Source organism: Nematostella vectensis, chromosome 11 (assembly GCF_932526225.1).
Source record: "Nematostella vectensis chromosome 11, jaNemVect1.1, whole genome shotgun sequence".
NCBI lineage: Eukaryota > Metazoa > Cnidaria > Anthozoa > Actiniaria > Edwardsiidae > Nematostella > Nematostella vectensis.
Window position 1 is genome coordinate 6,907,383 of NC_064044.1, and position 26,865 is coordinate 6,934,247.

General features: G+C 40.0%; 2 protein-coding genes and 3 long non-coding RNA genes across 7 annotated transcripts in view; 2 read left to right on the top strand and 3 right to left on the bottom strand.

Moving 5' to 3' along the window:
• LOC5505267 (phospholipase ABHD3) lies at positions 1-16,796 on the bottom strand. Of its 2 annotated transcripts, none has more exons than XM_048734402.1 (8): positions 16,452-16,793; positions 15,193-15,311; positions 14,716-14,822; positions 14,264-14,376; positions 1,584-1,760; positions 1,161-1,218; positions 897-1,065; positions 1-240 (listed from the first exon to the last, which is right to left on the bottom strand). In XM_048734402.1, exons 1-8 carry the CDS (start codon positions 16,721-16,723, stop codon positions 2-4), a joined length of 1,254 nt encoding a protein of 417 aa, XP_048590359.1. In that variant the 5' UTR covers positions 16,724-16,793; the 3' UTR covers position 1. The 2 variants fall into 2 exon arrangements, with proteins under 2 accessions (XP_048590359.1, XP_048590360.1); XM_048734403.1 differs by lacking the exons at positions 1-240; positions 897-1,065; positions 1,161-1,218; positions 1,584-1,760 and adding exons at positions 10,602-11,682; positions 12,770-12,938; positions 13,120-13,177; positions 13,538-13,714 and having other exon boundaries at positions 16,452-16,796.
• On the bottom strand, positions 7,837-9,767 carry LOC116613069. The gene is made up of 3 exons (XR_007314183.1): positions 9,547-9,767; positions 9,208-9,269; positions 7,837-8,741 (listed from the first exon to the last, which is right to left on the bottom strand). It is a non-coding gene; the product is annotated as an uncharacterized LOC116613069 (long non-coding RNA).
• On the top strand, positions 16,508-20,793 carry LOC116613067. Its single transcript, XR_004294082.2, has 3 exons — positions 16,508-16,645; positions 17,206-17,275; positions 20,482-20,793. It is a non-coding gene; the product is annotated as an uncharacterized LOC116613067 (long non-coding RNA).
• The window catches only part of LOC5505274 (acyl-CoA dehydrogenase family member 10), an 11,607-nt gene continuing 1,917 nt past the window's right edge, over positions 17,176-26,865 (bottom strand). The window contains exons 3-15 of one of the 2 annotated variants that reach the window (XM_032373673.2): positions 26,337-26,593; positions 26,039-26,197; positions 25,602-25,662; positions 25,221-25,316; positions 24,947-25,041; positions 24,633-24,670; positions 24,046-24,114; positions 23,372-23,465; positions 22,810-22,897; positions 22,392-22,548; positions 21,659-21,813; positions 20,457-20,645; positions 17,176-18,293 (exon numbers count right to left, since the gene is read on the bottom strand). In XM_032373673.2, the coding sequence (XP_032229564.1) occupies positions 18,190-18,293; positions 20,457-20,645; positions 21,659-21,813; positions 22,392-22,548; positions 22,810-22,897; positions 23,372-23,465; positions 24,046-24,114; positions 24,633-24,670; positions 24,947-25,041; positions 25,221-25,316; positions 25,602-25,662; positions 26,039-26,197; positions 26,337-26,593 (1,562 nt within the window). In that variant the 3' untranslated portion in view covers positions 17,176-18,189. Of the gene's footprint in view, positions 18,294-20,456; positions 20,646-20,951; positions 21,108-21,658; positions 21,814-22,391; positions 22,549-22,809; positions 22,898-23,371; positions 23,466-24,045; positions 24,115-24,632; positions 24,671-24,946; positions 25,042-25,220; positions 25,317-25,601; positions 25,663-26,038; positions 26,198-26,336; positions 26,594-26,865 lie in introns of those variants that run through there. The other variant, XM_032373674.2, reaches the window with a different exon arrangement.
• Positions 21,792-23,633, top strand: LOC116613070. Its single transcript, XR_004294084.2, has 2 exons — positions 21,792-21,927; positions 23,386-23,633. It is a non-coding gene; the product is annotated as an uncharacterized LOC116613070 (long non-coding RNA).

Sequence of the window (26,865 nt, forward strand, 5' to 3'; positions counted from 1 at the left end):
TTTATTCACTCGCTGTCGCGTCGCCTGACTCTCTCGCCAGTTCTCTCGTCTCGCTGACAAGTTTTTGCCATTCTCCCGTGTCTTCCATGTCAAAGACGCCTTTGGCGAACTGTGCGAACACGCGGTCCATGTAATTTTGCTCGTGTATCATTACGCCTTCAATAAACCCGATGTGACCGCCGTACGCAGTAAGCACTAGCGCAAACAGAGGGTTGTTCCCGATGGTCTTCAGAGGAATTGCTGGGATAAAAATAAGACAGCAAACTGAATGATTACATAGCACAGCTCCTTTGAGTATTTGTACAAACACAACACAGGGTGGATGGGGGTTGTCCGCTGCAGTCAAACAAAGTAACCCCCCTTTAGAGTGTAATGGCTTAGGAGGAGGGGAGGAGGGCCGTTCTAACACTTGGTACGTACCATGAAGGGAAGAGAACGGGTCATCAGCCGAATTCAAACAATGTACCCCCCTCTCTTCTTTTAGTGTGGAATGGCTAAGGATGTGTTCTAGAGGAGTGTAGGTTATAAAACTTGGTACGTACCATGAAGGGGAGAGAACGGGTCATCAGCCGAATTCAAACAATGTACCCCCTCTCTTCTTTTAGTGTGGAATGGCTAAGGATGTGTTCTAGAGGAGTGTAGGTTATAAAACTTGGTACGTACCATGAAGGGGAGAGAATGGGTCATCAGCCGCAGTCAAACAAAGTAACCCCCCCTCTTAGTGTGAAATGGTTTAGAATGTGCAATAGAGGGCGGGGGAGTTCTAAAACTTGGTACGTAGCATGAAGGGGAGGGGGAATGAATTGGCCGCTGCAGTTAAACAAAGTATTCCCCCCCTTTTAGTGTGTAATGGCTTAGGATGTGTTATGGAGAAGGGGATTCTATTTGGTACGTACCATGAAGGGGAGAGAACGGGTCATCAGCCGCAGTCAAACAAAGCACAGGGACCGTGATAGTGTGTAATGGCTTTGTATGAAGTGAAGCCGCATTGTAGTACTCCTCGTAGTTACTGTAACCAAACGTAGGTGATGTGAAGCGCTCATCAAACTCTCGCACTGTCTTCGCCTGGAAATAACATCATAAAATTGAGAATAGAAAGTTAGGATAGATTTTCTATCACCTATTGCTGAAAATAGGAAAAAGTGACTGGAAATACGCACATTTAACACATGATTGATGTCGTACAAGTTGTGACGCCCTTGAAATACATTAAGATTGCTGAAACAAAACAAAAAAATATTAATTATGCTTTTTAACAATTTGCATTTGAGACAAACACCAAATCAAGAGTTTCAAATGCTGGATCATGCCTCATTTTCTTTTAATGCACCAATCCTAAAATAGTCCCCTATTTTGCTAGGATCATAGTCACACACAAAAATTTGTATACTGCTGCAAACATCCTAGCTTGGGTAATGATGTTGTAAAGTAGAACAGTTTTATAGGGTTTAGGAAACAACATGTATAGGGTAAAAAGTTACCAACGAAGAACATGACCTCCAAACAGCTTAGGTTGGGGGTGAAGTACTCTGGCTCCCATTGCCTTCCCCCCCCCCCCCCTTGGATCTGGCAGAACTACAAACCTTTTCACCATCCTGACTAAATTCCCAGTCAACCGTCGGTTGAAGAGTAGGAAGTTCAGTGGCTGTTCTAATGAGACAGTAGACTCCGCACAATCCCATGGGATGGACACTACTAGCCCAGCAATAAGCCCGCAGTCAGCATCCTTCATCTCATTTAAATAGTTCATCAAAATCATCCTGAAATTTAAGATAAGGAGAAAACTGAAATTTGAGGAAAGGAGAACCATGGGTAATCAGGACTGTAGTCAGGTTGTTCATTAACCCATGAGCCATCAGGGTGATTTAGATCCACGGCGCTAGCAAGAGGACACTGCCTCTCTAACATTCGACTGGGTGCAGACATTTCTTGCCAACATCCCGTAGTGTTTAGAATAGCATTTCATGCTTTTCCCTTAAGGACATGATGTAAGCAAAAATCAGTGCAGGCACTTGCAATAAATAGCGCAAGCAGCATCTTCTTGTTGGTGTCATGGATCTAAACCCTCCTTTTCTCTCTTAGGTGACATCATAATTTTAAATGGTACATTTTTTTATATGTGCAGACTATGTGAATACCTGCTACTAACCTTCAGAAACTTTTCATAATCTTTTATGTCCTTTTATATATTTATCCTGACAAGTATTTTTTAGTTTGAAACATAACATATTATATCTTTTAGAGAGCATGATTGTATAAAATTGTGTTTAAAGCATAATTCTCTTTAGATATCCATTACAAAAGAAAGCTCTAAATAATGTCTAGTCTAACTACCTCTTATCAGAAACATCTGAGGCCAGTGGGCGGAACAAAGAAGGAAACCAAGAAAAGAAAAAAAAGGTTTTCAGGGACTCTGCCTCCGATACTACACAAAGAGGAGAAAATTAGCGAGGCAGAGAAACAGGGGTTTGGCTCAGACAGCGAGTTTTCGCTATCCGAAAGACTCCCGCCACTGAAATCAACACCCGTCTATCTTACATCTAAAACTCCTCCCCCGCCTCCTCCTTCCGAAGACGAACATGAACCAGATAATATATCAACGGATACTTTTACTATAACGCCAGAACAAGCTATTTTCCAAAGCTCTTGGGAGACAGAAGAGGAATTAAAGTGTTCCTACCCACAGAGATTCCCACAATCAAAACCAAACTCGCCAACGCCGGGGAGACAGCCAACTCCATTTCCCGCCGATACGGACACAGTCGTGATAAGAGACCCGAAAGCGGTGCTCAAAATGAAGAAGAAAGATTCGTGCTCAAAATACTCCAAAGACGGGCAAACTGTGAGCCCGCGAGCTTGTAAAGGAAAGCCCGTGGAATCGATAAAGTCGAGGTTGGATGATTTTATGAGAAAAATAAAGAACTCTGATACTGTTGAAGAAAAAGAAGAATTTAAAATCAGTGGTTAAACTCCAGAAGAGAACTACAAAAAGAGAATAACACATAATTTCAGAGACTGTTCATTTTTTCCCCAGTATCAAAAGAGAAAAATATTAAAATCCTATATGTTAGAAAATATTTCGAGTTGCGAGCAATGAGAAATTAAGAAAAAAAAATATTGTTTAAGATCACTATAAATATTAGATATTAGCTATCACGGCAACAAAACTTAAAGAGGCATTTAAAACAATTTAACGATAGTATTTTTCGTTTAATTAGTCTTAGAAATAAAGTATATAGCTGTTATGTCTTGTGTTCTCAATTAACGCATCCGAATGACTTCACACTTGCCATCGTGATGATGATTTGTATCAGTGTTTATTTTGTGTTTCCAGTGGAGACAGTAAAATTTTCTCAAATATAAAAAATAAATAAAATCGCGAGAACAATCAGTGGAACTTTTCTTAAACATTAGACTCTTAAACATCGAAGAGTGTTGTCAAATTTTCTTGTTTTAACGAATTTTTACCTTTCCGTATAAAACAGTTTTCACGAGCTTTTTTATCTTATCGATTGATCTCTCCTGAATTCGGTTTTTGAAAATATAACGGAATTCCATGGTACCTTTGTTCGTAGAACTGACATTTGCACTGACAATGTTTTTTGAAATAATGACAAATTTTTGGGTCAATTAGCTAAAAGCAAATTAGCCCAAGGCCCCCTATTCCTATCCATTTGGACTAATGTTGCTAAATTCAAAGCAATTCGAACGGAATATTTGGGCACTTTAACAACACCCCAGCTGGGAATCGCACCCAGTCCACGCGGCCTAAACACGGCCACGCATGCTCTCTTACACCACTGAGGTTTCGTGTTGTTTTGGCCGAGGAAAAACCTCTAGTGGGACGCAAACTAGCATCCCACTAGAGTAAAAACCTCAATTTGGTTCCAGTACGAGTCTGGGACGGTAAGCCAAACGAAACAAGATTAACAAAAGCCTGCCTGAAAGCCTGGGGTACAGATAAAAGGAACGTGTGAAAAAGGCCAGAATGTTTGATAAAAAGCAGTGGAAATTTGCAAAGAACAACATCAAACGTGAATGATTTTAAGCATTTCAAAATTGGCTGTAAAAATGTTTTTAGGATCAATCAAAGGATATTAGCAAAAGGGTTCTCTCGTGCAAGGTTTTATGTGTCCAGCCGTCACAAAATGACATCGAATGAAAACCGAACACGTCATTCGACGTGTGACGTCACCTATGACGCAATCAAAAACAAACTTGCAGGAGGTGATCGAGAACAAAAACAAACACTCAAGATGGAAACATCGTCAGGAAAACTAACTTGGTTGATGACAAGGGTCCAACAAAGTGGTCAGTCTATAAGAGTGGGGCAGCGGTATGGTAACTTGGTGGTAAATGGTATGGTGGCCACAACCTCAAAACATCAGACAAAACACTTTGATAGATGTCATGTAGCAAATGAATGTGTCAGGGGATTCAACGAGATAGTCACGTGATTTGTGTCGCCATCGATAACGTCACGAGTAGAGTTGTAAAGCTTTATAATTATAGAACAAAAATAATATTGCGGTGTAGAGTTCCGCCGTTAGGCGTGCCCAAACCTATATATTACAGAATGACCATTGGTCGTTAATGAAGGAGAAAATAAATGAAGAGATCGCCAAAAAGAGGTATTGCGAGAAATCCAAAAAGATATGGCGAAAAAGGTCTTGCGAGAAATCCAAAAAGATATGGCGAAAAAGGTCTTGCGAGCAACCAAAAAGATATGGCGAAAAAGGTCTTGGAAGCAACCAAAAAGATATGGCGAAAAAGGTCTTGCGAGCAACCAAAAAGATATGGCGAAAAAGGTCTTGGAAGCAACCAAAAAGATATGGCGAAAAAGGTCTTGGAAGCAACCAAAAAGATATGGCGAAAAAGGTCTTGGAAGCAACCAAAAAGATATGGCGAAAAAGGTCTTGGAAGCAACCAAAAAGATATGGCGAAAAAGGTCTTGGAAGCAACCAAAAAGATATGGCGAAAAAGGTCTTGGGAGCAACCCAAAATATATGGCGAAAAGGTCTTGGGAGCAACCAAAAAGATGGCAAAAAGGTCTTGGGAGCAACCAAAAAGATATGGCAAAAAGGTCTTGGGAGCAACCAAAAAGATATGGCAAAAAGGTCTTGGGAGCAACCAAAAAGATATGGCAAAAAGGTCTTGGGAGCAACCAAAAAGATATGGCAAAAAGGTCTTGGGAGCAACCAAAGAGATATGGCAAAAAGGTCTTGGGAGCAACCAAAAATATATGGCAAAAAGGTCTTGGGAGCAACCAAAAAGATATGGCAAAAAGGTCTTGGGAGCAACCAAAAAGATATGGCAAAAAGGTCTTGGGAGCAACCAAAAAGATGGCAAAAAGATCTTGGGAGCAACCAAAAAGATGGCAAAAAGGTGTTGAAGCAACAAAAGAGATCTCGGAAAAATCTTGGTAAACTAAAAAAGATTATCAAAAGGATCACCAAAGATGTCGGCACTGCAAACCCACAAAATACGTTTTTTTCGTTTTTAAATAAAGCTTTATGACTACTTCCGACGTGTAAATGACGTCATACATCAGGTGACCATCTCGTTGCACTGGTAAAACCAAAATTTGCTAAAATGACATCAACTTTAGTTGCCTCTGACGAGGTTTCTATATTAGTTATTGATGCTATCATCAATGATGTCACACATACCGTTACGATCTCGTTGGACCACCTACATGACGTTTACCAAGTTTGGGTGCCATACGATGTTATTTGGTGACAACTTGGAACCACTCTCCACGAGAACTTAAGTCGGTGGATAACCAATATCAGCTACCACATTTTCTTAAACCAATTTAACTTAGTTGGGGATCGAGTGCCGAGAAGCTCCGCTAAATTGACACTGTGTTTTGGTGTTATTAAACTCAAGGGAGATCGACTCAAGGGACTTTGAGAATCCAGAAAGATTGCAAAAAAGTCACGGACAAATTAAAGTGAGAAAAACAACTTTATTAATACTTATGTACCCAATGTTTGATACAAATCACAATGTTACATTAAATATCAAATTGTTACCGCAAAACAGATTACATTGGTTTTCTAACTACAATTAGAGGTATTTATTTTTAGGGTGAATAAGAGATCTGTGAACAATTCAAAATTTCGATAAAAAAGCCTTGAGGCAAATCAAAACAGATTGCGCTCAAATACCAAGATCGAAAATAAGCTTTTTAGAAAAAAATAAAAAAAAATCGACAAGACGAAGAAGATAACGAAGACTTGAGGAGTTTGAAACCGGAATCTCGCAAACGACTAAAAAAATATATTGACTAAAATGCCCATTTCGAAAAAAGGTATGGTAAATATGCTTACATACATATTTTCCAACCTGGCATCGGGAAACTTTTTTTTTTACTTTTTATTTCCCGATTATGGAGATAAAGATCCAAACATGCTACAACAACATTGCTGCAGCACCAAAATCATCTTTGCCAAAACTTAAAGCCTAGAAGCCTGCCACGCCTAGTAAAGTGCTACTTGTGTCTGCAGTGTCGTGCCTTACGTCGATGATCCATCCGCTGTTGTCGACGTCTTCACCAATCAACAACGAACGCCTACTCGTCACAAATACCAAAACCAGGAATGAGTGATCGAGGAAACGCCCTTTGCCGATGGCGCCAACCATGTGTTGGACACTACGATAAGCTGACAAGTTGTCAGTTGTACTATAGGTAAAGCCACATGCCTATTCCATTTTTCCTTTTTTTTTCCAAAATTGAATCGCAAATCTTTTTTTACATTTTGGCCAAAATAGATTCGAAAAAATCGCAAATGCATCAAACTCACACACAAAAAAAAAGATCGAAGACCAAGAATCGAAGTTGACAATGTCGGAATGGCTATTGTCGCAAGCTATGCTGAACTTCTAATAACTATAGTACAGGCATTCATGGACTTGAAGTTGTAGCAAATGCATATTACTATAATCTTATACTTGAAAGCTGTATGTGGTGGCGAGGGCCTAGTTTTTTTTTGTCTTGAGGTACTACTAGTGGATTCCATTGAAATTCATCTTTTTTGGGGGTTTACAACTGCAAACTAACTCGGAAAAATATCATATGCTCCAAAATAGGTTAACTGTGCCAAAAATTCAAGTCCAATGAAAGTCGTTTCAACCTCCAACCCCAAGAAGACTACCCAAAGCACACTAGCCGAAATAAGGATGCGTCCAAACCATTCCAAAAGGAATTTTCAGATTATCTTTAGGCCGTCTTATATGCCTAAATGCTAGTTGAACCCCGTGAGCAGACAATTTTATGTGTCCTTCCAACACTGGCAGCTATCAAAATCTCCTCAGACGAATAGTAGAACTGAGATTCTCTTCAGAATTTCTTACAAAGTATGGGCTGCCTGTGTTGGGTGAGCAAAGGCTGTGCTTAGCCTAAAGGGTAGCTTAGCCCACCTCCCCCCAGTCCCCCCTTCCCACTGATGCTAACGCATATGCATGGTGTATGTATTTGAGGACCACCTGTGCTCAGACGAATCACCTGCTCAGCCCATGAAAACCTAACACTACCCCCCTGAGTACCCGAGTGAGACATCAAACAACTCAGCTTTATTAGAGTTAGGGGGTCCTAGTAAAACGACTTATTTAACAATTATATGTTTTGAACGATACTATTTCCTTTTATTAAACACTTCCATGTTTGCATCAAATGCTTCTTGGAGACTGTTTTCTTTATAGCAATAAATAAATCTCTGGTATTGATGCAGAAAGCAACAATGAACTATGTGGAAAACTTCAGATGAGAAACAAGATCACCTAATTGAATGCAACAGTATATATCACATGATCAAGTTATCAGCAAAAGGGGGAGAGGGGGAAGCATACCTCCAGGTGACTGAATCCTCCCACGCAGACCAGTAATGCCTAGACTACCAAAATCTCAAACTAACGAACCATTTGTTCGTGATAAAAAAGGACTTAACAAAAAATTATGTGACAGGCTTCGCCTAATCAAAATAAATCCTCCCCCCTCCCAAGGGCACAGATTCGTATAATACTCTGGCCCTTTTGCTAGCTAATAATTGTGATATATTTATTTAAGTTTGCAATTGCTTTATAAGAAAGCAATGCTTGTCTGCAGTCTGGATCTTATTTCGTTTCTATTTATAGAAAAGCAGGATTACCAGACAATAGTTTGTGATTAGAAAATGATCTTTTTTTCAGAATCTAAAAATCGGTCACTTTTTTTACACAAACCTGGTAATTCTCGCTTTTTTAGAAGCTTGCAGTTCAAAATTGTAATCCTAAAAATTATCCTGTAATAGCCATTTGCATAGAGTTACTATTTTCATCCTTTTTAGAGATGAAAATCTACAGCTTTGTAAAGAGCCTTGAATTCAAGACTCCAAACTATTATATGGTTAATACAGATTCAACCATACAACATTTCATTAAACATTTTTGGCCTCTTCTCCTTTTAGTATTCCCTTTGATTAGGAACACTGCCACGCCCATTGCCGAAGTATAGCCAAAGTTAAAATCAGAGATAAGTTACAGCTCTAACAAGCCTAGTGCATGTTTGCATTCTGTTATTTTGCAATTTTTTTTCACTTTTTTTAAATATTTTTATATGGATTATTGCAAGTTCTAAACAAGTCAGAAAAGAAATAGGACATGCCGTTTGGTAGAGCTGCTCTCTGAGAAAAAAAAAACTCACTGTTTGTTCGAGGATTCTTTTAGCCTCCAATCTCCTTTATTACTGTGTAGATGATAATCTGTGAAAAAAAATGTTTTTATAAAAAATCGCTTTATTGATATAATGTCTTTAGGCATATCAAAAATATCATCTTTACTTTTACGGGGTATAGACAAATGCAAAGTATTGATAAATGATGGTAAATATATATTTTACTCACTGCCTACTGTATGGCTGGTCATACAAATCACAGGAAATGCTCCAAAATGGCGTAAATTTTTGCCTTTTTTATTCTTGTCATTGTTCCCAACATGAAAGCAAAATTTGTGCGTGTTTCTTTCAGAAGAGTTTGATAAAATATATTTTAATTTGATTTTTAAAAGGAACACGCAATTTTGTTCTAGTTATTTTGGAGTGTTGTAATTTTAACAAGAACAGCAACTTCTATTTTCTCTAATCGGTCTTTTAAATGTGTGGTAAACCAAATACTTATGTTTTTAGTTTGCAGAGGAAACGTTCTATTTATTTTCAGTGTTTTATCTCACCTAGCCAAAGTCTATCGCGTGAGTATGGCTTGGCCATTTCGCATGGTGCAGTAAAAACATTCCTGTGGAAAAAGAGAAAAACAACTCAAAATATTGGACACTTTTCCCCTATTTCAAGACATTTAGGAAGATAACTGATGATAATTGCTTTTGACAATTTAAATTTTCTTGGCAAACTAATTTACGGAGTGGAAAACCTTAAAAAACATGTAATGTATATGTTGTACTTGTATTTTGTTGCTTATCTAAAATACCCTAAACAAATAAAAAAATGTCTTCTCTAGTGGCAAAATAGATAATAAATGGATAATTTCATTCAACTTGGGGGGTTTTTCTTACCAAGAAGGTAACCGCATGAATGAGACCTTATTTGAAGTGAAAGTGGGAACTTTCTTGAAATGCGCGACGGAATGTTCCAGTTTATCACTTCTGAGTAAATCTGGACCTTCTAAACACGATATAGTTGCCGCTGTGTATATGTGAAGTGATATAAGATTTCAGAAAGTTCAAAAGAACAATCTTAAGAGCGAAAGTCGAGACCATCAAAATCAAAAGCGGGCTATTTTCCACGAGGTGAATACTTCATCTGTGCAGAACACTTTATCTGTCATTCAAATTATAATCACCCAATCACAGTTTACTGATGAGCTGAACGTACCAGTAATATCCGCAGGAGAACAATAGTCGTTAATTTGGGTTTCAAAGGCGCACGTGAAAATGTCTCTTGCGCAGCCGCCCTTAGTGTAGTAGAGTTTAGAGACTAGGAAAAACCGTTGCGTGTGACAAATCTCAGGGTCGAAGTCAAAAGGGTAGCCGGGGGCAAGGAGTGAACAGACATAAAAAAAAGGGAAAAATTATCCGTTCATTCTTCGTATAAATGTATGGAACAATTTATTGCATGACGAAAGTCATGACCCTTTTGGGGTTTCTATTTTTTACAATAAACAAGGAATTTGCACGACTAAGCAGATAAAAAATGTACTCTTTTTCTGTCGCTCAATCCTTCGCGCGCGGGGTCTATCTCTCGTAGGCTAAGTATTATTACCTTAACGCTAATAGTACGCTGGTAAAACTACCCCATGAATTGTGTAGTTCCAGAAAATATATATACGCCCAGAAATTTCCAGAGGGGAGTAGGGGGGGGGGGGGGGGGGGGGGGGAATGCCCCTTTTCCTTAACAGTTACTGTATTTATTTTTTTCCAGGGGGTTTTAAATTCCAGAGGGGTGGGGGGTCTGGCACTACACATTAATGGTTTAGATCTTTTGGGGTAATTGGCGTACATCCTGAAAAAAATCAAAAGTTTAAAATGTTTCAAGAAAAAAGCATGCGATTTTTGTTTCTGCTGTTAGATTTGTACTACTTACCCATTATGAAGATAGTAAACCAGTAAGACACAGGGAAAGTTGGTATTTTATGTCAGGATTTGCAAGCATTGCGACACACAAATAGAAATACAACTTTATATTATATTAAAAACTATGTATTACTTGTAAAGCTATAATAACAAGTATCTAACAATTATTATATTATTCATAGCAAAATTTCATTCAATTATTATTTTCAAATATTTCGTCCATTTAACAAGTAGAAACGTTGACATTAATATTCCTGGTTCAATAAATATCTTTTTAGATGGCTTTATACAACAAGTTCAAGATAAATATGATTCACTCATTACACCTTGTAAAATATTCCAAACGTTTCATGTTATCAAATACTTATTTTTTCATCTAAATATTCACGACACATGCTTTTACCGGAAGTGACGTCATGCCTAGGGGCAACAACATAAACCTGTTATGTCGTTATTAATTAATATTCTGACGACAATGTTTGACTATCAAGTTATGCTGCTTTACTGCTGTCACGCACTAGTTGTGAAAAAAAAGAAAATGACATAACGTAGTTGATGTGATTCCATGCCGCATTCAAAGTGGTGCCATTTGCCAGATAATATATTTATGGTGTCTTTTAACTTAAGTGACGTCATACACCCGATATAGAGTGGCATATGACTTCATGCCTGTTTTAAAATTCTTGATGTGACATCATGCCGTCAATATGACGTTACATTGGTTACGCAGATTCCGCAAATGCAAAATCACACAACCACTCCTGTTGCTAAGTATCTGGTGACGTCATGCCATTGAGGAGACGTCATGCAACCAATTCCATGGGACAAGCCACTGATGTGACGTGACGTCAAATGTGACGTCATGTCTTGAAGGGTATCTTTATTCACTCGCTGTCGCGTCGCCTGACTCTCTCGCCAGTTCTCTCGTCTCGCTGACAAGTTTTTGCCATTCTCCCGTGTCTTCCATGTCAAAGACGCCTTTGGCGAACTGTGCGAACACGCGGTCCATGTAATTTTGCTCGTGTATCATTACGCCTTCAATAAACCCGATGTGACCGCCGTACGCAGTAAGCACTAGCGTAAACAGAGGGTTGTTCCCGATGGTCTTCAGAGGAATTGCTGGGATAAAAAGAAGACAGCAAACTGAATGATAACATAGCACAGCTCCTTTGAGTATTTGTACAAACACAACACAGGGTGGATGGGGGTTGTCCGCTGCAGTCAAACAAAGTACCCCCCCCCCCCTTTAGAGTGTAATGGCTTGGTAGGAGGGGAGGAGGGCCGTTCTAACACTTGGTACGTACCATGAAGGGAAGAGAACGGGTCATCAGCCGAATTCAAACAATGTACCCCCCTCTCTCCTTTTAGTGTGGAATGGCTTAGAATGTGCAATAGAGGAGGGCAGGGGAGTTCTAACACTTGGTACGTAGCATGAAGGGGAGGGGGAATTAATTGGCCACTGCAGTTAAACAAAGTATCCCCCCCTTTTAGTGTGTAATGGCTTAGGATGTGTAATGGAGAAGGGGATTCTACTTGGTACGTACCATGAAGGGAAGAGAACGGGTCACCAGGCGAAGTCAAACAATATCCCCCCCCTCTCTCCTTTTAGTGTGTAATGGCTAAGGATGTGTTCTAGAGGAGGGTAGGTTATAAAACTTGGTACCATGAAGGTGAGAGAATGGGTCATCAGCGGCAGTCAAACAAAGTAACCCCCCCTCTTAGTGTGAAATGGCTTAGAATGTGCAATAGAGATAAATAATAAATAATAATAATCTTTATTGAGGAGAGCTTTTTCATTTAAAATGATTTTCAAAAAGGACCTCGACTTATAAATAATAACAATAATCTATAAAAAATATATGGAAAAAAAATTAAGAGAAAAAAATATATTGTTGATATATCGTTACATTAAAAAATACTATGATAAAAAATACCTAGGTTAAAAATTGAGAAATACTGCGTTTAAAAGTACAAATATTTGTGCATCTCTTAATGTCCTGGCTAAGTGAGTTAAAATCCTTGACTGCATGGTACTCAGTTCTTTGTTTGCCCCAGAGGAGGGCGGGGGAGTTCTAAAACTTGGTACGTAGCATGAAGGGGGGGGGGGAATGAATTGGCCGCTGCAGTTAAACAAAGTATTCCCCCCCTTTTAGTGTGTAATGGCTTAGGATGTGTTATGGAGAAGGGGGTTCTATTTGGTACGTACCATGAAGGGGAGAGAACGGGTCATCAGCCGCAGTCAAACAAAGCACAGGGACCGTGATAGTGTGTAATGGCTTTGTATGAAGTGAAGCCGCATTGTAGTACTCCTCGTAGTTACTGTAACCAAACGTAGGTGATGTGAAGCGCTCATCAAACTCTCGCACTGTCTTCGCCTGGAAATAACATCATAAAATTGAGAATAGATAGTTAGAATAGCTTTCCTATATTACCGCTCATCAAACTCTCGCACTGTCTTCGCCTGGGAATAACATCATAAAATTGAGAATAGAAAGTTAGGATAGATTTTCTATCACCTATTGCTGAAAATAGGAAAAAGTGACTGGAAATACGCACATTTAACACATGATTGATGTCGTACAAGTTGTGACGCCCTTGAAATACATTAAGATTGCTGAAACAAAACAAAAAAATATTAATTATTCTCTTTAACAATTTGCATTTGAGACAAACACCAAATCAAGAGTTTCAAATGCTGGATCATGCCTCATTTTCTTTTAATGCACCAATCCTAAAATAGTCCCCTATTTTTGCTAGGATCATAGTCACACACAAAAATGTGGATACTGCTGCTAACATCCAAACTGGGTAATGATGTTGTAAAGTAGAACAGTTTTATAGGGTTTAGGAAACAACATGTATAGGATAAAAATTTACCAACGAAGAACATGACCTCCAAACAGCTTAGGTTGGGGGTGAAGTACTCTGGCCCCCATTGCCTTCCCCCCCCTTTGGATCTGGCAGTACTACAAACCTTTTCACCATCCTGACTAGATTTCCAGTCAACCGTCGGTTGAAGAGTAGGAAGTTCAGTGGCTGTTCTAATGAGACAGTAGACTCTGCACAATCCCATGGGATGGATACTACTAGCCCAGCAATAAGCCCGCAATCAGCATCCTTCATCTCATTTAAATAATTCATCAAAATCATCCTGAAATTTGAGGAAAGGAGAACCATGGGTAATCAGGACTCAGGACTCTCTCTTAGGTGACATCATAATTTTAAATGGTAATTTTTTTATATGTGCAGACTATGTGAATACCTGCTACTAACCTTCAGAAACTTTTCATAATCTTCTATGTCCTTTTATATATTTATCCTGACAAGTATTTTTTAGTTTGAAACATAACATATTATATCTTTTAGAGAGCATGATTGTATAAAATTGTGTTTAAAGCATAATTCTCTTTAGATATCCATTACAAAAGAAAGCTCTAAATAATGTCTAGTCTAACTACCTCTTATCAGAAACATCTGAGGCCTCTTTCACTTTTCCATGGGGCCATCTTGTGGAATCATGTAAATGTGATATCTTTGGAGTAATAGGGGGATACTTATCAGATAGTTCTGAGTTCTATGTCTGGACATCCCCCCCCCCCACCACCACCACTCACACACACAAAATAATAAAAACTATATAATAATAAAACTATACTTACTATACTCCTTATAATGAATAGATGTATAGAAATGTGCTTACCCTCCCATAGATATCCCCACAGCTAACACAGGGCACCCAGGGTAAATGCCATGAATGTAGTCAATTACAAACTTCAGGTCTTCTGTGTTTGCTGCACAGAACGTCCGAGGTGTCTAGAGAAAAAAATATATTTTATAAGATGAGACATAGAGAAAGATTCAGGATTTTTTAATAGGGGAGGGGGGGCAGCTCCTAGATCTGCCCCTTAGACTAGAAAATCTTGTGCAAAAAAAATGACCAATTAATATGCATGAAAAAATTGTAAAATGAATATCAGCTTAAGCTTGCAATTATTTTCATGGAGTTGGCTGCATTTTGCAGGGGTTAAAATGTTCAGTTTGTATGAACCTTACGAATCAATTGACTTCAAACCAAAGTGATACACCCTGGTAATAAAATGCGACATGTGCTACCTTTTCAGACAATCATAAATCCTCTTAAGTAATCCCTACCTTAAGCTGTGATGCCCCAAATCCTCTGTGATTAGCTATGATTGTCCTATAGCCCAGCTTTTCTCCTTGAAGAACAAGATGTCTGCAGTAACTAGTCTCACTCCCACCTATAATGAGAATAATAATAAGTTATAACATCATCATCGTCACCGTCATCATCATCATATCATCATCATCATTACTGTATCATCATCATAAATAAAAATGTTTAACTTTTAGTGAGCACATCTGTTAGTTTGCATGTGACCTACAATTTGGAGACTAACTCAATTCACTTACTGTTGCAAATACTGTAGGTACCTATACAGAATTGTCCTGTCAGTTTTGAATAGTGTCTTTAATCTTATGTGTTTTTATTTACAGGCTTTCTATATTTTCCTGTCTAAATTAGGGTCAAAAGTTAGGGCATCTAATGGGACCCAATCAATCTTAGGCCAAAACACCCTCTTGCCTCTAATGTAATGTGGGGCTGTATACCTGTTAGTCCAGGAAGAACAAGCACTGTGGGACGTCGGAGTGGATTGGTATAATGGCTGTTTTCATGGTCAAACCAATCGAGACACATGATGCCACCGTCGGGAGTATCCAGAGTCTCCCTGGAAACATAAATCAATTCTATTGCCACATTTCTAGCATGGGCTAGTGGGGGAGGGGAAGGGGGCTTGAACATTACTGTCTAACAACATGACCAAATTTTGTGGAAAAGCTTTGTTACTGGTGAATCCTAATGTTTTTGAATAGTTTTGTGCATGATGTTTCAATTTTAAAACAGGCTTGTTTTGATTAGAATGTATCTTGTTTCTCGCTTGCTGGTTGGCTGCTGTTTCGAATGTTTCTATTTTTTTTTCTAAAATAATTTTTATTTTTCGGGCCAATCACTGAGTGAGAATCAAGACAACTTAAACCCTGAAAAAATGTGGCAAAATGTCAAGCTGCAGTGGTGGGTATGTATGGTATCAGTCGACGTGAATACAGTATGTATATGTTTTGCAGATACTTTTTGGGCTAGCAAATGCCAATCAAATAAGAGTCATAAATAGCTATAAATGACAAATTAGTTGGAAGTAGACACCACCCCCCCACCCCCCTCAACTCCCAAAAATGTGACATCTTTTCTTTCACCAGCAAAATAAATGCACACAAATGACACCAAGAACGCAGATTCATTTGTGCATATTGCTCGCTAGTGGTAATTTCTTTGAAAGAAATGATAGAAATCGTATGATGTCATGCCATATTGAAATGTCAAGGGTCGATCTATTTCGAGACAATAAAAACTGTTGAAGCGTGTGTATTTTGCAGCATTGAAAAATCACCATAATTGCCAAACCATTACTCATTTTTTATACGTATTATTAAGACACTATCACGAAATCTTATCCAAATAGAAACTGAAAATAATACAGCGTCATATCCTATTTGTAGCTGTGTTTCAAGCTCCGTGTACAAGAATAAATAAATTTGTGGAGGTCCACAAAAAAAATATATATAACATGAGAAATATGGACACAGACAAATGAAGAATAGATGACGACGAGGGATGATTACTATCGAGATTTCATTAGTGACGAGGACTAGAGGCCGAAAGAGCGAGAGAAATAAACAGAGAAAGAATATGCCCGGCGATTTCTTGTGTGCATATAAATAATATATACATGACTGAGTGATAATTTGAGCATATTCGTCATCAAACCTGAGTTTCATGGTTAAAGAAATAGATTTGATCGTATACTCGCCTTCTGAATGGAACTGGAGGTCTGGATCGTAACAAAGCCCTAACGACAGTTTGTGCATGGGCTCCAAAACACCAGATCGTTGGCCAGTAATAATCGGATAACACTGCACACTCATTCTGAAGAAATCGCCGAAATGGGCCATCTTTACCGAAAATCTTTGGCTTCTGCACCACATGCAAAAAATAATAGGCAAGGTAAAACCCTGAGAAGGTCCCTAGGAATGGTAACCATTGCCATTGGTACAAAATTCGCAAGAATTCGGCCAGCGACATCTTTGTTTTTACACCAGGAAATGTAAACTTTAGTGCTCCCCGGAGAGTACCGGGGGTACCTGGGGGTCAAGTTTGGGCAATCGATACCTCGACGGAAACAGTTACTCGGAGGGAAAAAGATCGGAGCAACGAATAGGAACTTTTTCAAGGCACCTCAATCTCTACCAGCAAAAGAGATTGGTAGATGAAATAATTTCATTTGCGCCTGATACCTTTCATAATTTCCTGGGTTCTCGGGAAGGGCTGGAGGGGAGGTCATTTATATCTTTAGAACCACAGGTAGCCAGTGGGAGCCCGGGCAGCGAGAGGCTTATGCCTGGAGTACTGGAGTAGGAATGCATGGGGGGGGGGGGGGGGGGGGGGGGGGGGGGGGGGGAGATTTACGCTAATAGAAAAATTAAAAAGAAAACAGACCTTTTGAGTTTTCCTAAAATGAAGTCTTGGACACTATATCACAAGCTCTGTTGTTTTATTTTCCACAGGACGAACATGCACATATCTCCCTTACTGTGACAGATGTAGATTCAGTCTACCTGTGTTGGAACCTTATCGGTAGGTAATACGACCTTGTTTAATGTCTTCTTATAGTCAAAAAAACAAGGGAAAATAAATTTATTTTCTGTCTATCGTTTCGTTCTACACTTTTGGTTTGTTGTGGACTTTCTCACATAATGTTTTAGATAGTTATCTATCACTGATGTTAGCTGTTTCATTCCCTAAACGAGGCAACCGAACTTGAACATTTTCGAGCATTTGAACAACAGCAAAATACTTCGAGCAATCAGGATTATTTTCTTTAGAATGGGCCGTTTCTTAGCCTACGTGTAGTCGCGAAATAAATCTTCTACACGTAGGCTAGTCGTTTTCGAGATTATTGAGTTAGAGGACGAGTACGAAAGCAAGAAAGCAAGGCTTTGTACGAAGCTAGGTACCTAGTCGAAGGGTTTAAAATACGGTAGTTTGGTGAGAAAACTATACTGCAGAAATTTCAATAAGGCTGCAGGCCAACCGACCTGTACCATAAGCCTCGATTTCGTGTTTGAATCCGATTATGATAATCTAGGAAACGGTATAGAAGTCGAGAATGTGAGTACAAAATTGCATACAAGCTGCAAATTTAATTTGCGAATTTTGCGAACCGAATGATAGTGCAGGAACAATCAAAGCGTGCATATACAAGATCACTAAATTATACATTTGCGGCGTCCCCCGCGCTAAGGTAGAACTGGTTTAAAACGCTCTATAGCAGGGAGTGGGGCAATGGGGGCACGTGCCCCCCACAATTTTAAAAATATAAAGAAATGACCAGAAGGGCGTGGCCGCGCCCCCAAAATTTTCTTGATGTTTCTGTATTGTCTCCCCATCCCCCCCCCACCCCACCCCCTTGGTTTGAGGCATCTTCTTCACTAAGCTAGAACTGGGTTGAAAGGCGTTGCCTAGACCAGGCTATAACTGATGCAGGGGATCTATTGGTTTGAGGCTTCCCCAGCTTGACATATACCCCACGCTGCTGCACTCATGCCTCGCAAAAATAGTAACAAGCTTCCTTCATTGAGCTGATTGACTTTTTCTGAAAAGAAAACAATGCATTTAAAATTATTCCTGTGATACCGAGGGACCAACTGAACAGTATAATTCATGCACTTACCAGGGGCAATCAACTTTCCCAAATCCTGGTACTATATAGATGTCACGGCGTTTCCTAGGTTCAGGCTATTTTTAGACGCGCGGATGAGCAGATCAGATTCGACCTTTCTGTTGACGTTTTGGCTGAGCTCAACTGCACGCGCATTCTCTAGCTATGTTCTCTCTAAGGTATTTTGACTTTTGTTGCTGTCTTCTTTTATATGATCTTTTATATTTATTTTGGTAAACAAACAAAACCGACGGATGATGGATAAAAATAATATTCTTCCTAACTGCAATTTGCGCGCGTGCAGCCTCACGTCACCCGCGCGCGCGACCAATGTCAGAGCGCGCGTCTAAAAATGGCCTGATCCTCGGAAAAGCCGTGACACTTATATAATAGAGATGATTGCCCCTACTTATGATCCCCTGCACTAACTCAATCAGAAATTGGGAAAGTGGAAATTCACTCATAGCGGAGCAGACCCCCCAGACCTAAAAAAAAGTGGTATATAAAACAAATATGGTAACAAATATTGATAACCCATCGACTCGAGTTTTCGTGACGCGATGTCCGTCCGTCCGACCGTCGGTTCGTCCCTTAAAAGCATCGTATGACAACCAAACTTGGCAGGTGTCACGCATTTGCAAGGGAGGTGCAAAACTGTGGTGGCGGATTTGTGACGTCATCGATGACGTAAACTAGAAGCAAAAATATGCTGACGTCACAAAAATAAAAAAAAAATTTATATTTCACGGAGGAAAATTATATGGCAACCAAACTCAGTAGTTTTGGTTGGTCACGTGATGACCAACCAATGACGTCAGCATATTTTGCTGACGTCGTCAAAATAGAAAAACATCCATATCTCGTGAATGAAACATTGTATAACAACCAAACTTGGTAGGTGTCATGTATGTATCAAGGGCGGTGCCAAGATATGGTCACGTGTTGCGTGACGTCATCGATGACGTCACTTTAAGAAAAAATATCCCGATGTCATATATATATATATTCATATCTCCTAAAGGAAACATCATATGACAATCAAACTTGGTATGTGTCATGTATGTGTCAAGGGGGGTGCACCATGTGATTGTGATGTCATTGATGACGTCACTAGAAGCAAAAAATATGCTGACGTCATCAAAATACAAAATATTTATATATTCACGAAGGAAAAATCGTATGGCAACCAAACTCGGTAGGTGTAATGTAGGTGTCAAGGGGGATGCAACAATATGATTCACCATGTAATATAACATATATTTTTTGACGTCCTCTGTGACCTCACTTGAAGCAAAAAAATTGGATTAGAAGCAAAAGCATTCATACCTCTTGCAAGAAACATTGTTTCAAAACCAAACTTGGTAGGTGTTATGCTTGTGTTAGGTGCAAAAAATATGACAAATATATCACATGATTTGTCTTCGAGGACGTCACTAAAAGCAAAACTATTACGATTTCATTTAAGAACAAAAATATCCATATTTCATGAGCAAAATATCATATAACAACCAATCTTGGTATGTGTCAAGGGGTGCACCAATATGGTCACGTGATTGTGACGTCTTTAAGCGACGTCATCAAACTGACGTCACTAGAAGCAAACATATGCTGACGTCATCAAAATAAAAGAAATATTTATATTTCATTACGAGAATCATCGTGTGACAACAAAACTCGGTAGGTGTGATATGTATGTTTCAAGTGGGGTGCAAGGAGGTGGTCACGTGACACCCGGGGGTAGAGGCTCCCCAGAAAAGTAGACGGGGGTGATCGTCCTATCGTTTAGGGTGTAAAATTTCGACCAACTGCTTAGTGGGCGTTGAAGATTTCCGATTCTGCTATCTCTTCTTGTATAAAATTCAACCAACTGCTATTCCTCAGGGGGTGTTTAACCACACCGATTTTGCTTTCTCTCTAAGGTGTAATAATTCCTTCGACCACACCCAATTTGCTATCTTTTAGGGGTAAGAATTGCTTTTGACCGCACCCAAAGACATGAACCCACACACTGCACCACACAAGCTGTACCTAGGGATCATTTGCACAGTGAGTCAGTGAGTTAACATCTTATATACACAAGTCATGGCTAACACTCACCGCTGCCTTTTTGCTGTTGTTTCAGTGTTGGCAACACGGCTGAGATAGACGAGATAAAAAAGAAGAAGCCGGTTGCCATGTAGAAGTGCCACTTGTGCCGCAAGGGCTTCTGGGATCGCACGAGGTAGTCTTGTAGAAGTTCTACTTGGGTTGGTATTCCAAGGGACTTCAGATCCATCTTCAACAACGCTTGCAACGGAAATAATTGTGTATTATTGTGATTATGTTGACCAGGCACTCATCTGTATAATTGTTTAAATTAAAAAGATGCAATGATCTATTTGTAAGAAAATTGACTAGGGATTAAACTTTGTATTCAATACACACATTTTCTGCTATAATCGCCATAAGTTTCTTTTTTTTACTCTCTGGGTGATTGGGGGGTGGTGGGGTATGACAGTCGCATGTCTAATGTAAAAGAGAAATTTGCACATCTAGTTTGCGCATGCGCCATACCAAAGTCAAAACTCAATCTAGTTCCCAGAACCCACGTACCTTTGTGCCAGCGGCAAGGTACAAGGCTCTGGGATAATCAAGTTCTTCACCAACAGAATCCGTTGGTTCCGGTTTTACTGCGCATGTCCAAAGAAAATAGCAACCTGATAGAACAGAGTTGATGTCCCTTGCCGCTGGCACACAGGTACGTGGGCTCTGGTAACGAGATTGAGTCAAAAATCGGCTGAAATATGACCAAGATTGCCTTAAACATGTATTTAGGATTCTTCCTCCTTTCCTTAATGACGTATTTTTTAGTGAATCGTGGCCCACGGTCAGGTCATTGCCTCTTAACTTATAAAAAAGGACATTACGACAGAACAAACAAATGGCATGAAATTTTCCAATTCTCAATATATAAGCTCAAGATTCCGCATACAAGGGGTTCCTCTGACCAAAAGCTTAATTCCAAATTTTAAAGAAATTTAGACGATATGTAATTTAGATATTAGCGAGCAAAGTTGGCTTAATTTCTGATCAGAGCCCGACTTCTAAAAACGAGGAGAATTCATACTTTGAACATTTGAAAATTGCACTTCAAGCCTCATATCTCGAAGACGAATCCATTAGAAAAAAATACTTTTTGATATGTTGGTTTACATAACATAAGGAACCTCTATGCAAAAATTCAAGCTTACTGAAGTTAACCAGACCTTATTTTGGAAAAACTTGCCATTTTTTGCTCTGGATTATATGAGCTAACTTACGGGGAACTGGCCTTGTGGTTCGGCTGTTTGGGAATGCATAGGGTGGTCCACACAGGTAGCCCAGATCATAAAATTGGTCTCCAAGCGTTGTATATTCCCAATCCAAGATGGCGACTACTTCCGGTTTGCTCTCATGGAACACCATATTGTTCATCCTAGGTTGGAAAAGATAACATGGAGATAAACCAACTCATACCCACTATAGATAGGAATCTGGACCCGCATCTTCTTCCCACAACCAAAAGCAGTAAGGCGCGTTTGGCAAAAAGGTATTTTGTGAGTACAAGCAAAAACTCCGAGAATCTGGAGGTAGCCTGCGAGCTGGTTCTTATGTGTGTTTGTCGTTGCCCACGATGCTCAGGAATTCCGACTCCCAGCCAACCAGCAGGCTAATCAGGCTTTGGCTTAGAATTGCGAGCAATCTATAATCAAAAACTCGAGCATGTGAGCACTTGATGAAGGTGGGCGAGCAGGCAAGCATTGCTCTTTATCGGCAAGCAAATCCAAATTTCAAGCTGTGGTTGTTGTTTAGTCATGCGGAACGCAGTTTTAGACGTGCTCGGCCTGTCTGTTTTGTTTTTCTTATTTTCTTTTAGCTTAAAAGCTACCTCTCGGATAACACGCTATCCGAACAGTAACTCCGTACGACCAGTAAATAATGTCCAGCAAAATCCGGGACGTTTAGATACCCTGCCAAGCTCTGTTCCTGCTGCCCTTGCTTAATCGTGCTAACCTGTAGTCCCCATGCACTAGTACCAGGCTCTCCTCATTTGGCTGGTTCTCTTCCCGTTGAAGCCATTCTATCAGGCGATCTGCATCTTCTATAGGGGTGTCGTTGACGTTTCTGTACTGTTGCACATAGGTGTCGATAAACCGACGATAGAAATTATCTAAACATAGCAACATCACGGGAAAACAAATAATATTTCAACCATGGTCCTAGTTCAAATACGAACTAAAATTAAACGAGATTTGCCTTAGGCAACGGCCAGAAAGTTTGGATTGGGGAACAAAGTAGCCGAAAAAACCCGGGATTTCCAATCCCTTATGACCCTTCCTAAAGTAAAAAAAAGGAACCCAAAAAGTATGTTTAGTAGATGTACCCCCTTCCCCAAGCTTGGGCCACACCCCTAAATAAATATGCCACATACTTCGCTCGCTCAAATCACCCAGACCGACAGCATCAACATCAACTTGGTGTAACTTGTTCAGTGTGTCTGTCATTGCCAAGAATACTGCCTTAGAGAGAAAAACAACACAAGCTTGTGTCCGCGTTTTCTTAATAAATCGTGGAAAAAACCCAAATGATGAAATCCCAAATAATTGATATGATCTCTATACTTTATTCATTTCTATTGCTGTTGTTAATGATTATAAGGGTGATGTTGATAAGGATAAATGATGATGATGATGACGACGACGATGATGATGATAATAATATGACGGTGAAAATGATAATGGTGGCAGTGGTGGTGCTCATCAATGATGATGATGATGATATGGTCTAGGTATTGATTGTGATTATAGCGATGACGATGGTGATGATGATTGATAGTTGTGGTGTGGCGTGGATTATGATGATAATGGTGGTAAGGAAAGGAAAAAGGAAAAAGGCCCTGTGCAAGGTTATTGATCTATCCATACCAAGGTTATTGATCTATCCATACCAAGGTTATTGATCTATCCATACCAAGGTTATTGATCTATCCATACCTTTCGTTCTGCAGGTTTCATTCCTGGCAGACTTTGGTTCACAAAGATCCGCCCTTTCACGTATTCCATTAAAAAGAATGGAGAGCCAAGAATGCTACGGAGTCAACATAAAGTCAAAATGCATCAGGATTTAATAAGACTATACTAAAGAGCATGCTCCCTGTTTCCATCCACTGGAGAGAGTCCCACGCTCTATCAGGGGGTCCCACGGACATGAATGTTAGAAGAAATGTATATGGGAGCTAAAATCCACAGAATTTCCTACCGCTTTAAGTCTTTTATATGCCCCCCTTAAAAACTCCAGGGTCCCCCCTTAGTGAGATGCAAAAGTCAAATTATCGTGTCAAAGAGAAAACTCTTACTTATAAGTTATAGCCGTAGCAAGCCTCGAATTATTGGGGTTAAGGGGGGGGGGGGGTGGGGGCACGATGCAGAAACATCAAGAAAACAATGGGCCACGCCCTACTGGTCATTTTCTCATCGTTTTTGAAAATATTGGGGGGGGGGGGGGACACGTGTGTCCCCCTGTGCCCTAACCCCTGCTACGGCCATGAATTGTTATTATCTTTAGTTATCATGGAACCCAAAATAATGATCGCTATGACAAAATGATAGTTATATCTAGTCTTCTCTGTGCCCATGTACTTGGTCATTCCAAGGAAAGTCCTTATTACCTGTTGTCGGTGCAAAGGCCATATATTTTTGGGACGGGAACATCAGTATCTTGAAGTGCTTTCATGACTCTAAAAATGAAATTTCATCTTAATAGCACCATTTAGTACCATGGAACAACATGCAGCATGGTGTACAACAAGGACAACAACAACAACACCTTTCAACACCGCGGTACATCATTTTACACGATGTACAAACAAAGACGACAACAACAACACCTTTTAACACCGCGGTACATCATTTTACACGATGTACAAACAAAGACGACAACAACAACACCTTTTAACACCGCGGTACATCATTTTACACGATTTACAAGCAAGGACAGCAACATCTTTCAACTGCACCATTCAACAGGGTGTACAAACAAGACAACAACATCTATCGACTGCACCATTCAACAGGGTGTACAACAAGGATAACAACAAAAGCTTCCAACACCCTGGTACATCATTTTACACGATGTACAAACAAGACAACAACATCTTTCAACACCACACTGCACCATGCAACAGGGTGTACAAACAAGACAACAATATCACGCACGAAACAACAATGAACCAAGAGTAAACACGCATTTTTATACCTGTATTGTCGGATGACGCCCTCGCTGGCAAGCATGGACTGTCCCGACAAAACAAGAAGAAATTGTGAATGAATAGTCACAGAAAGGGAGCCAAAAATATAAGGCTAGTTCCTGGCGTTTTGATTGGGATTCCTGTGGTGGTGTGCTGTGGCGTCATTTTGGTTTGTTGTTTTCCTGCTACTTCCATTGATGGATAAGAGTTGTGATGTCACAGGAAACCCCAAACAGTTCTAGTTCTAGACCTCGCGGTCCATCTAAGAGCACATGATACCTGATCAGAATGTCAGGACTTGCTTACGAGAGGCGATTCTTACCATGGCACCTTTTAAAACCATTTCCTGGCCACCATAGGTCACGTGATATATTGGATTGACCAGTGCCGAATCGAAATGTCGAATAGCCGGGGGATCTGGTAAAGGGATAGACAAAGTCAGTTACGCTCTTAGGCATGGGAACTATTGCTAGATTTATTTAAAGAATGGCTACGGCAGCGCGTACTGCAGCGACCGAAAATAATGTCTATACATTCCAGCCGATTAGAAACACCCGCTGTAAACCCAGCTGTCTTTGATCAAAACAGCGTCTCACCTTCTTGGTGTAGTTTAAGCTCGTCCTGCAGGAATTTTGCCAGCAGATTAAGCTTGATGTTATGGTGTCCAGGAAGATCTGGATCTTCTGCCTGGCCTGGTACAAAGTTATATCAAGTAAGCAATGGACAACAAGAAGGGTAGATTTCTCCCTGCCCTATGAACCCAACCAGGAGAGGGGAGCATTGGCGAATACAGAAGGTGGATTGGATATCCATCCGTTTTTTTTTTTTATGAAAAATGACCTTAATTTCATGTCTTTGTTTTTTATAGAATAGCATGTATAATGATAAGTCTCAAAGTTATGCCCGGACCGCCTTATTACCCCTCTTCCCCCCTTAAGAAAAATCTGGATCAATGAAACCGATTCTCTTATACTTACTTCTCAATGGAAACTGTAACGCGGTTTCGATCTCCTTGAACGATGGAACGTCACAATCAACCTTTACACCAGAGAAAAGGAAAACATGAATGAACTTGGAGTTGCAGTGTGGAAGTTGTTTATACACCGAATCGAAATAAGGAGGCAGATTTGTATACCTTTACTGAATAGCTTACGGTAACTGCTACTACTCTAGAATAAGATAACATTTCGGAGTGATTTTAATATCTAGGGATTCATTTCTATCCACCGATTGTTTAGGTTTTCGCTCTGCTCTGTTATGAGCGAGGGCTTCTGGGTTCCAACTATCCTACTGCCCCAGATACGAGCTAATGTTACGAAGCAGACACTAAAGATTAAAAGTCTTTCGATAATATTATAGTTTTTTTTCAACGGCTATACAGCAATAAATGGCAAAATGTATATATAAATCTTACTTTGAGAGTGACAAACCCAGCATTTTTTGCGGCCTCTACATTCTTGTCGTCACAGTCCACATAGATGACGTCATCAGAACTAATGCCGAGCTGCTGCTTGATGTGTTCATAGAAGTCGCTACTAGGCATGCGCTGTTTGATAACCGCTGACTCGACGACCTGAATAGAAATTTAAAACAGCTCAAATCAGTCGGTGCGTTTTCGTCCAAAAGGAACACATGTAAGATAGATGCGAGATGGACGGTCGATCGGACGGACGGACGGACAGAGGGACAGACAGAAATACGGACAGACAGACCCAGCTGGAGTATTCCCGTAAACTATCCAGCGTTTTCTTCTCGCTCTCCGTCTTCCAGTTATTGACAGCAAGAACCAACTTTATCCCCGCAGCCCACAAAACCTGCAAGACCTCATGGGTATGTGCGTACGGTTCACAAGATGCACTGCGCATGAGCTGGAGGACGTCCGCTGACCCCAGGTTGTTGTTGCTGTTTGATGTCAGGCAGGAAACAAGTCTCCTTGCCATCTCCTCCTCTGGAACGTCTTCTCTAATCTCTGTCGTTAACATTCAATTTATATCAATCAGAGGCCCCGGATAGCGTATTTTTGTGCTCGCAGTATTAGGCTTACGCTAAGAATGCTAGACCTGCCCAAAGTCACCCTCTTTGATTTTCCCTAGTAGGAGCGCGCGAACCGACGGGCATTTTCCTCAGTAAGCGAAGAAAAACAAAAACGGGCGCGCGAAGCCAAAGCAAAAGGCAACTTCTAAAAAGCCGACATACAAACGGAATTTGAGAAAGTCTATAGGCATGCATACTTGCTTATTT

What these genes read in the sequence shown, in the direction of transcription:
- LOC5505267 (XM_048734402.1), bottom strand. Translation starts at nt 16,723, where the DNA reads ATGTCGCTGGCCGAATTCTTGCGAATTTTGTACCAATGGCAATGGTTA. An exon ending in ACATCAATCATGTGTTAAAT is followed by an intron (nt 1,066 to 1,160) that starts GTGCGTATTTCC and finishes TGTTATTTCCAG; the next exon opens with GCGAAGACAGTGCGAGAGTT. An exon ending in CCCGTTCTCTCCCCTTCATG is followed by an intron (nt 241 to 896) that starts GTACGTACCAAA and finishes TTTTTATCCCAG; the next exon opens with CAATTCCTCTGAAGACCATC.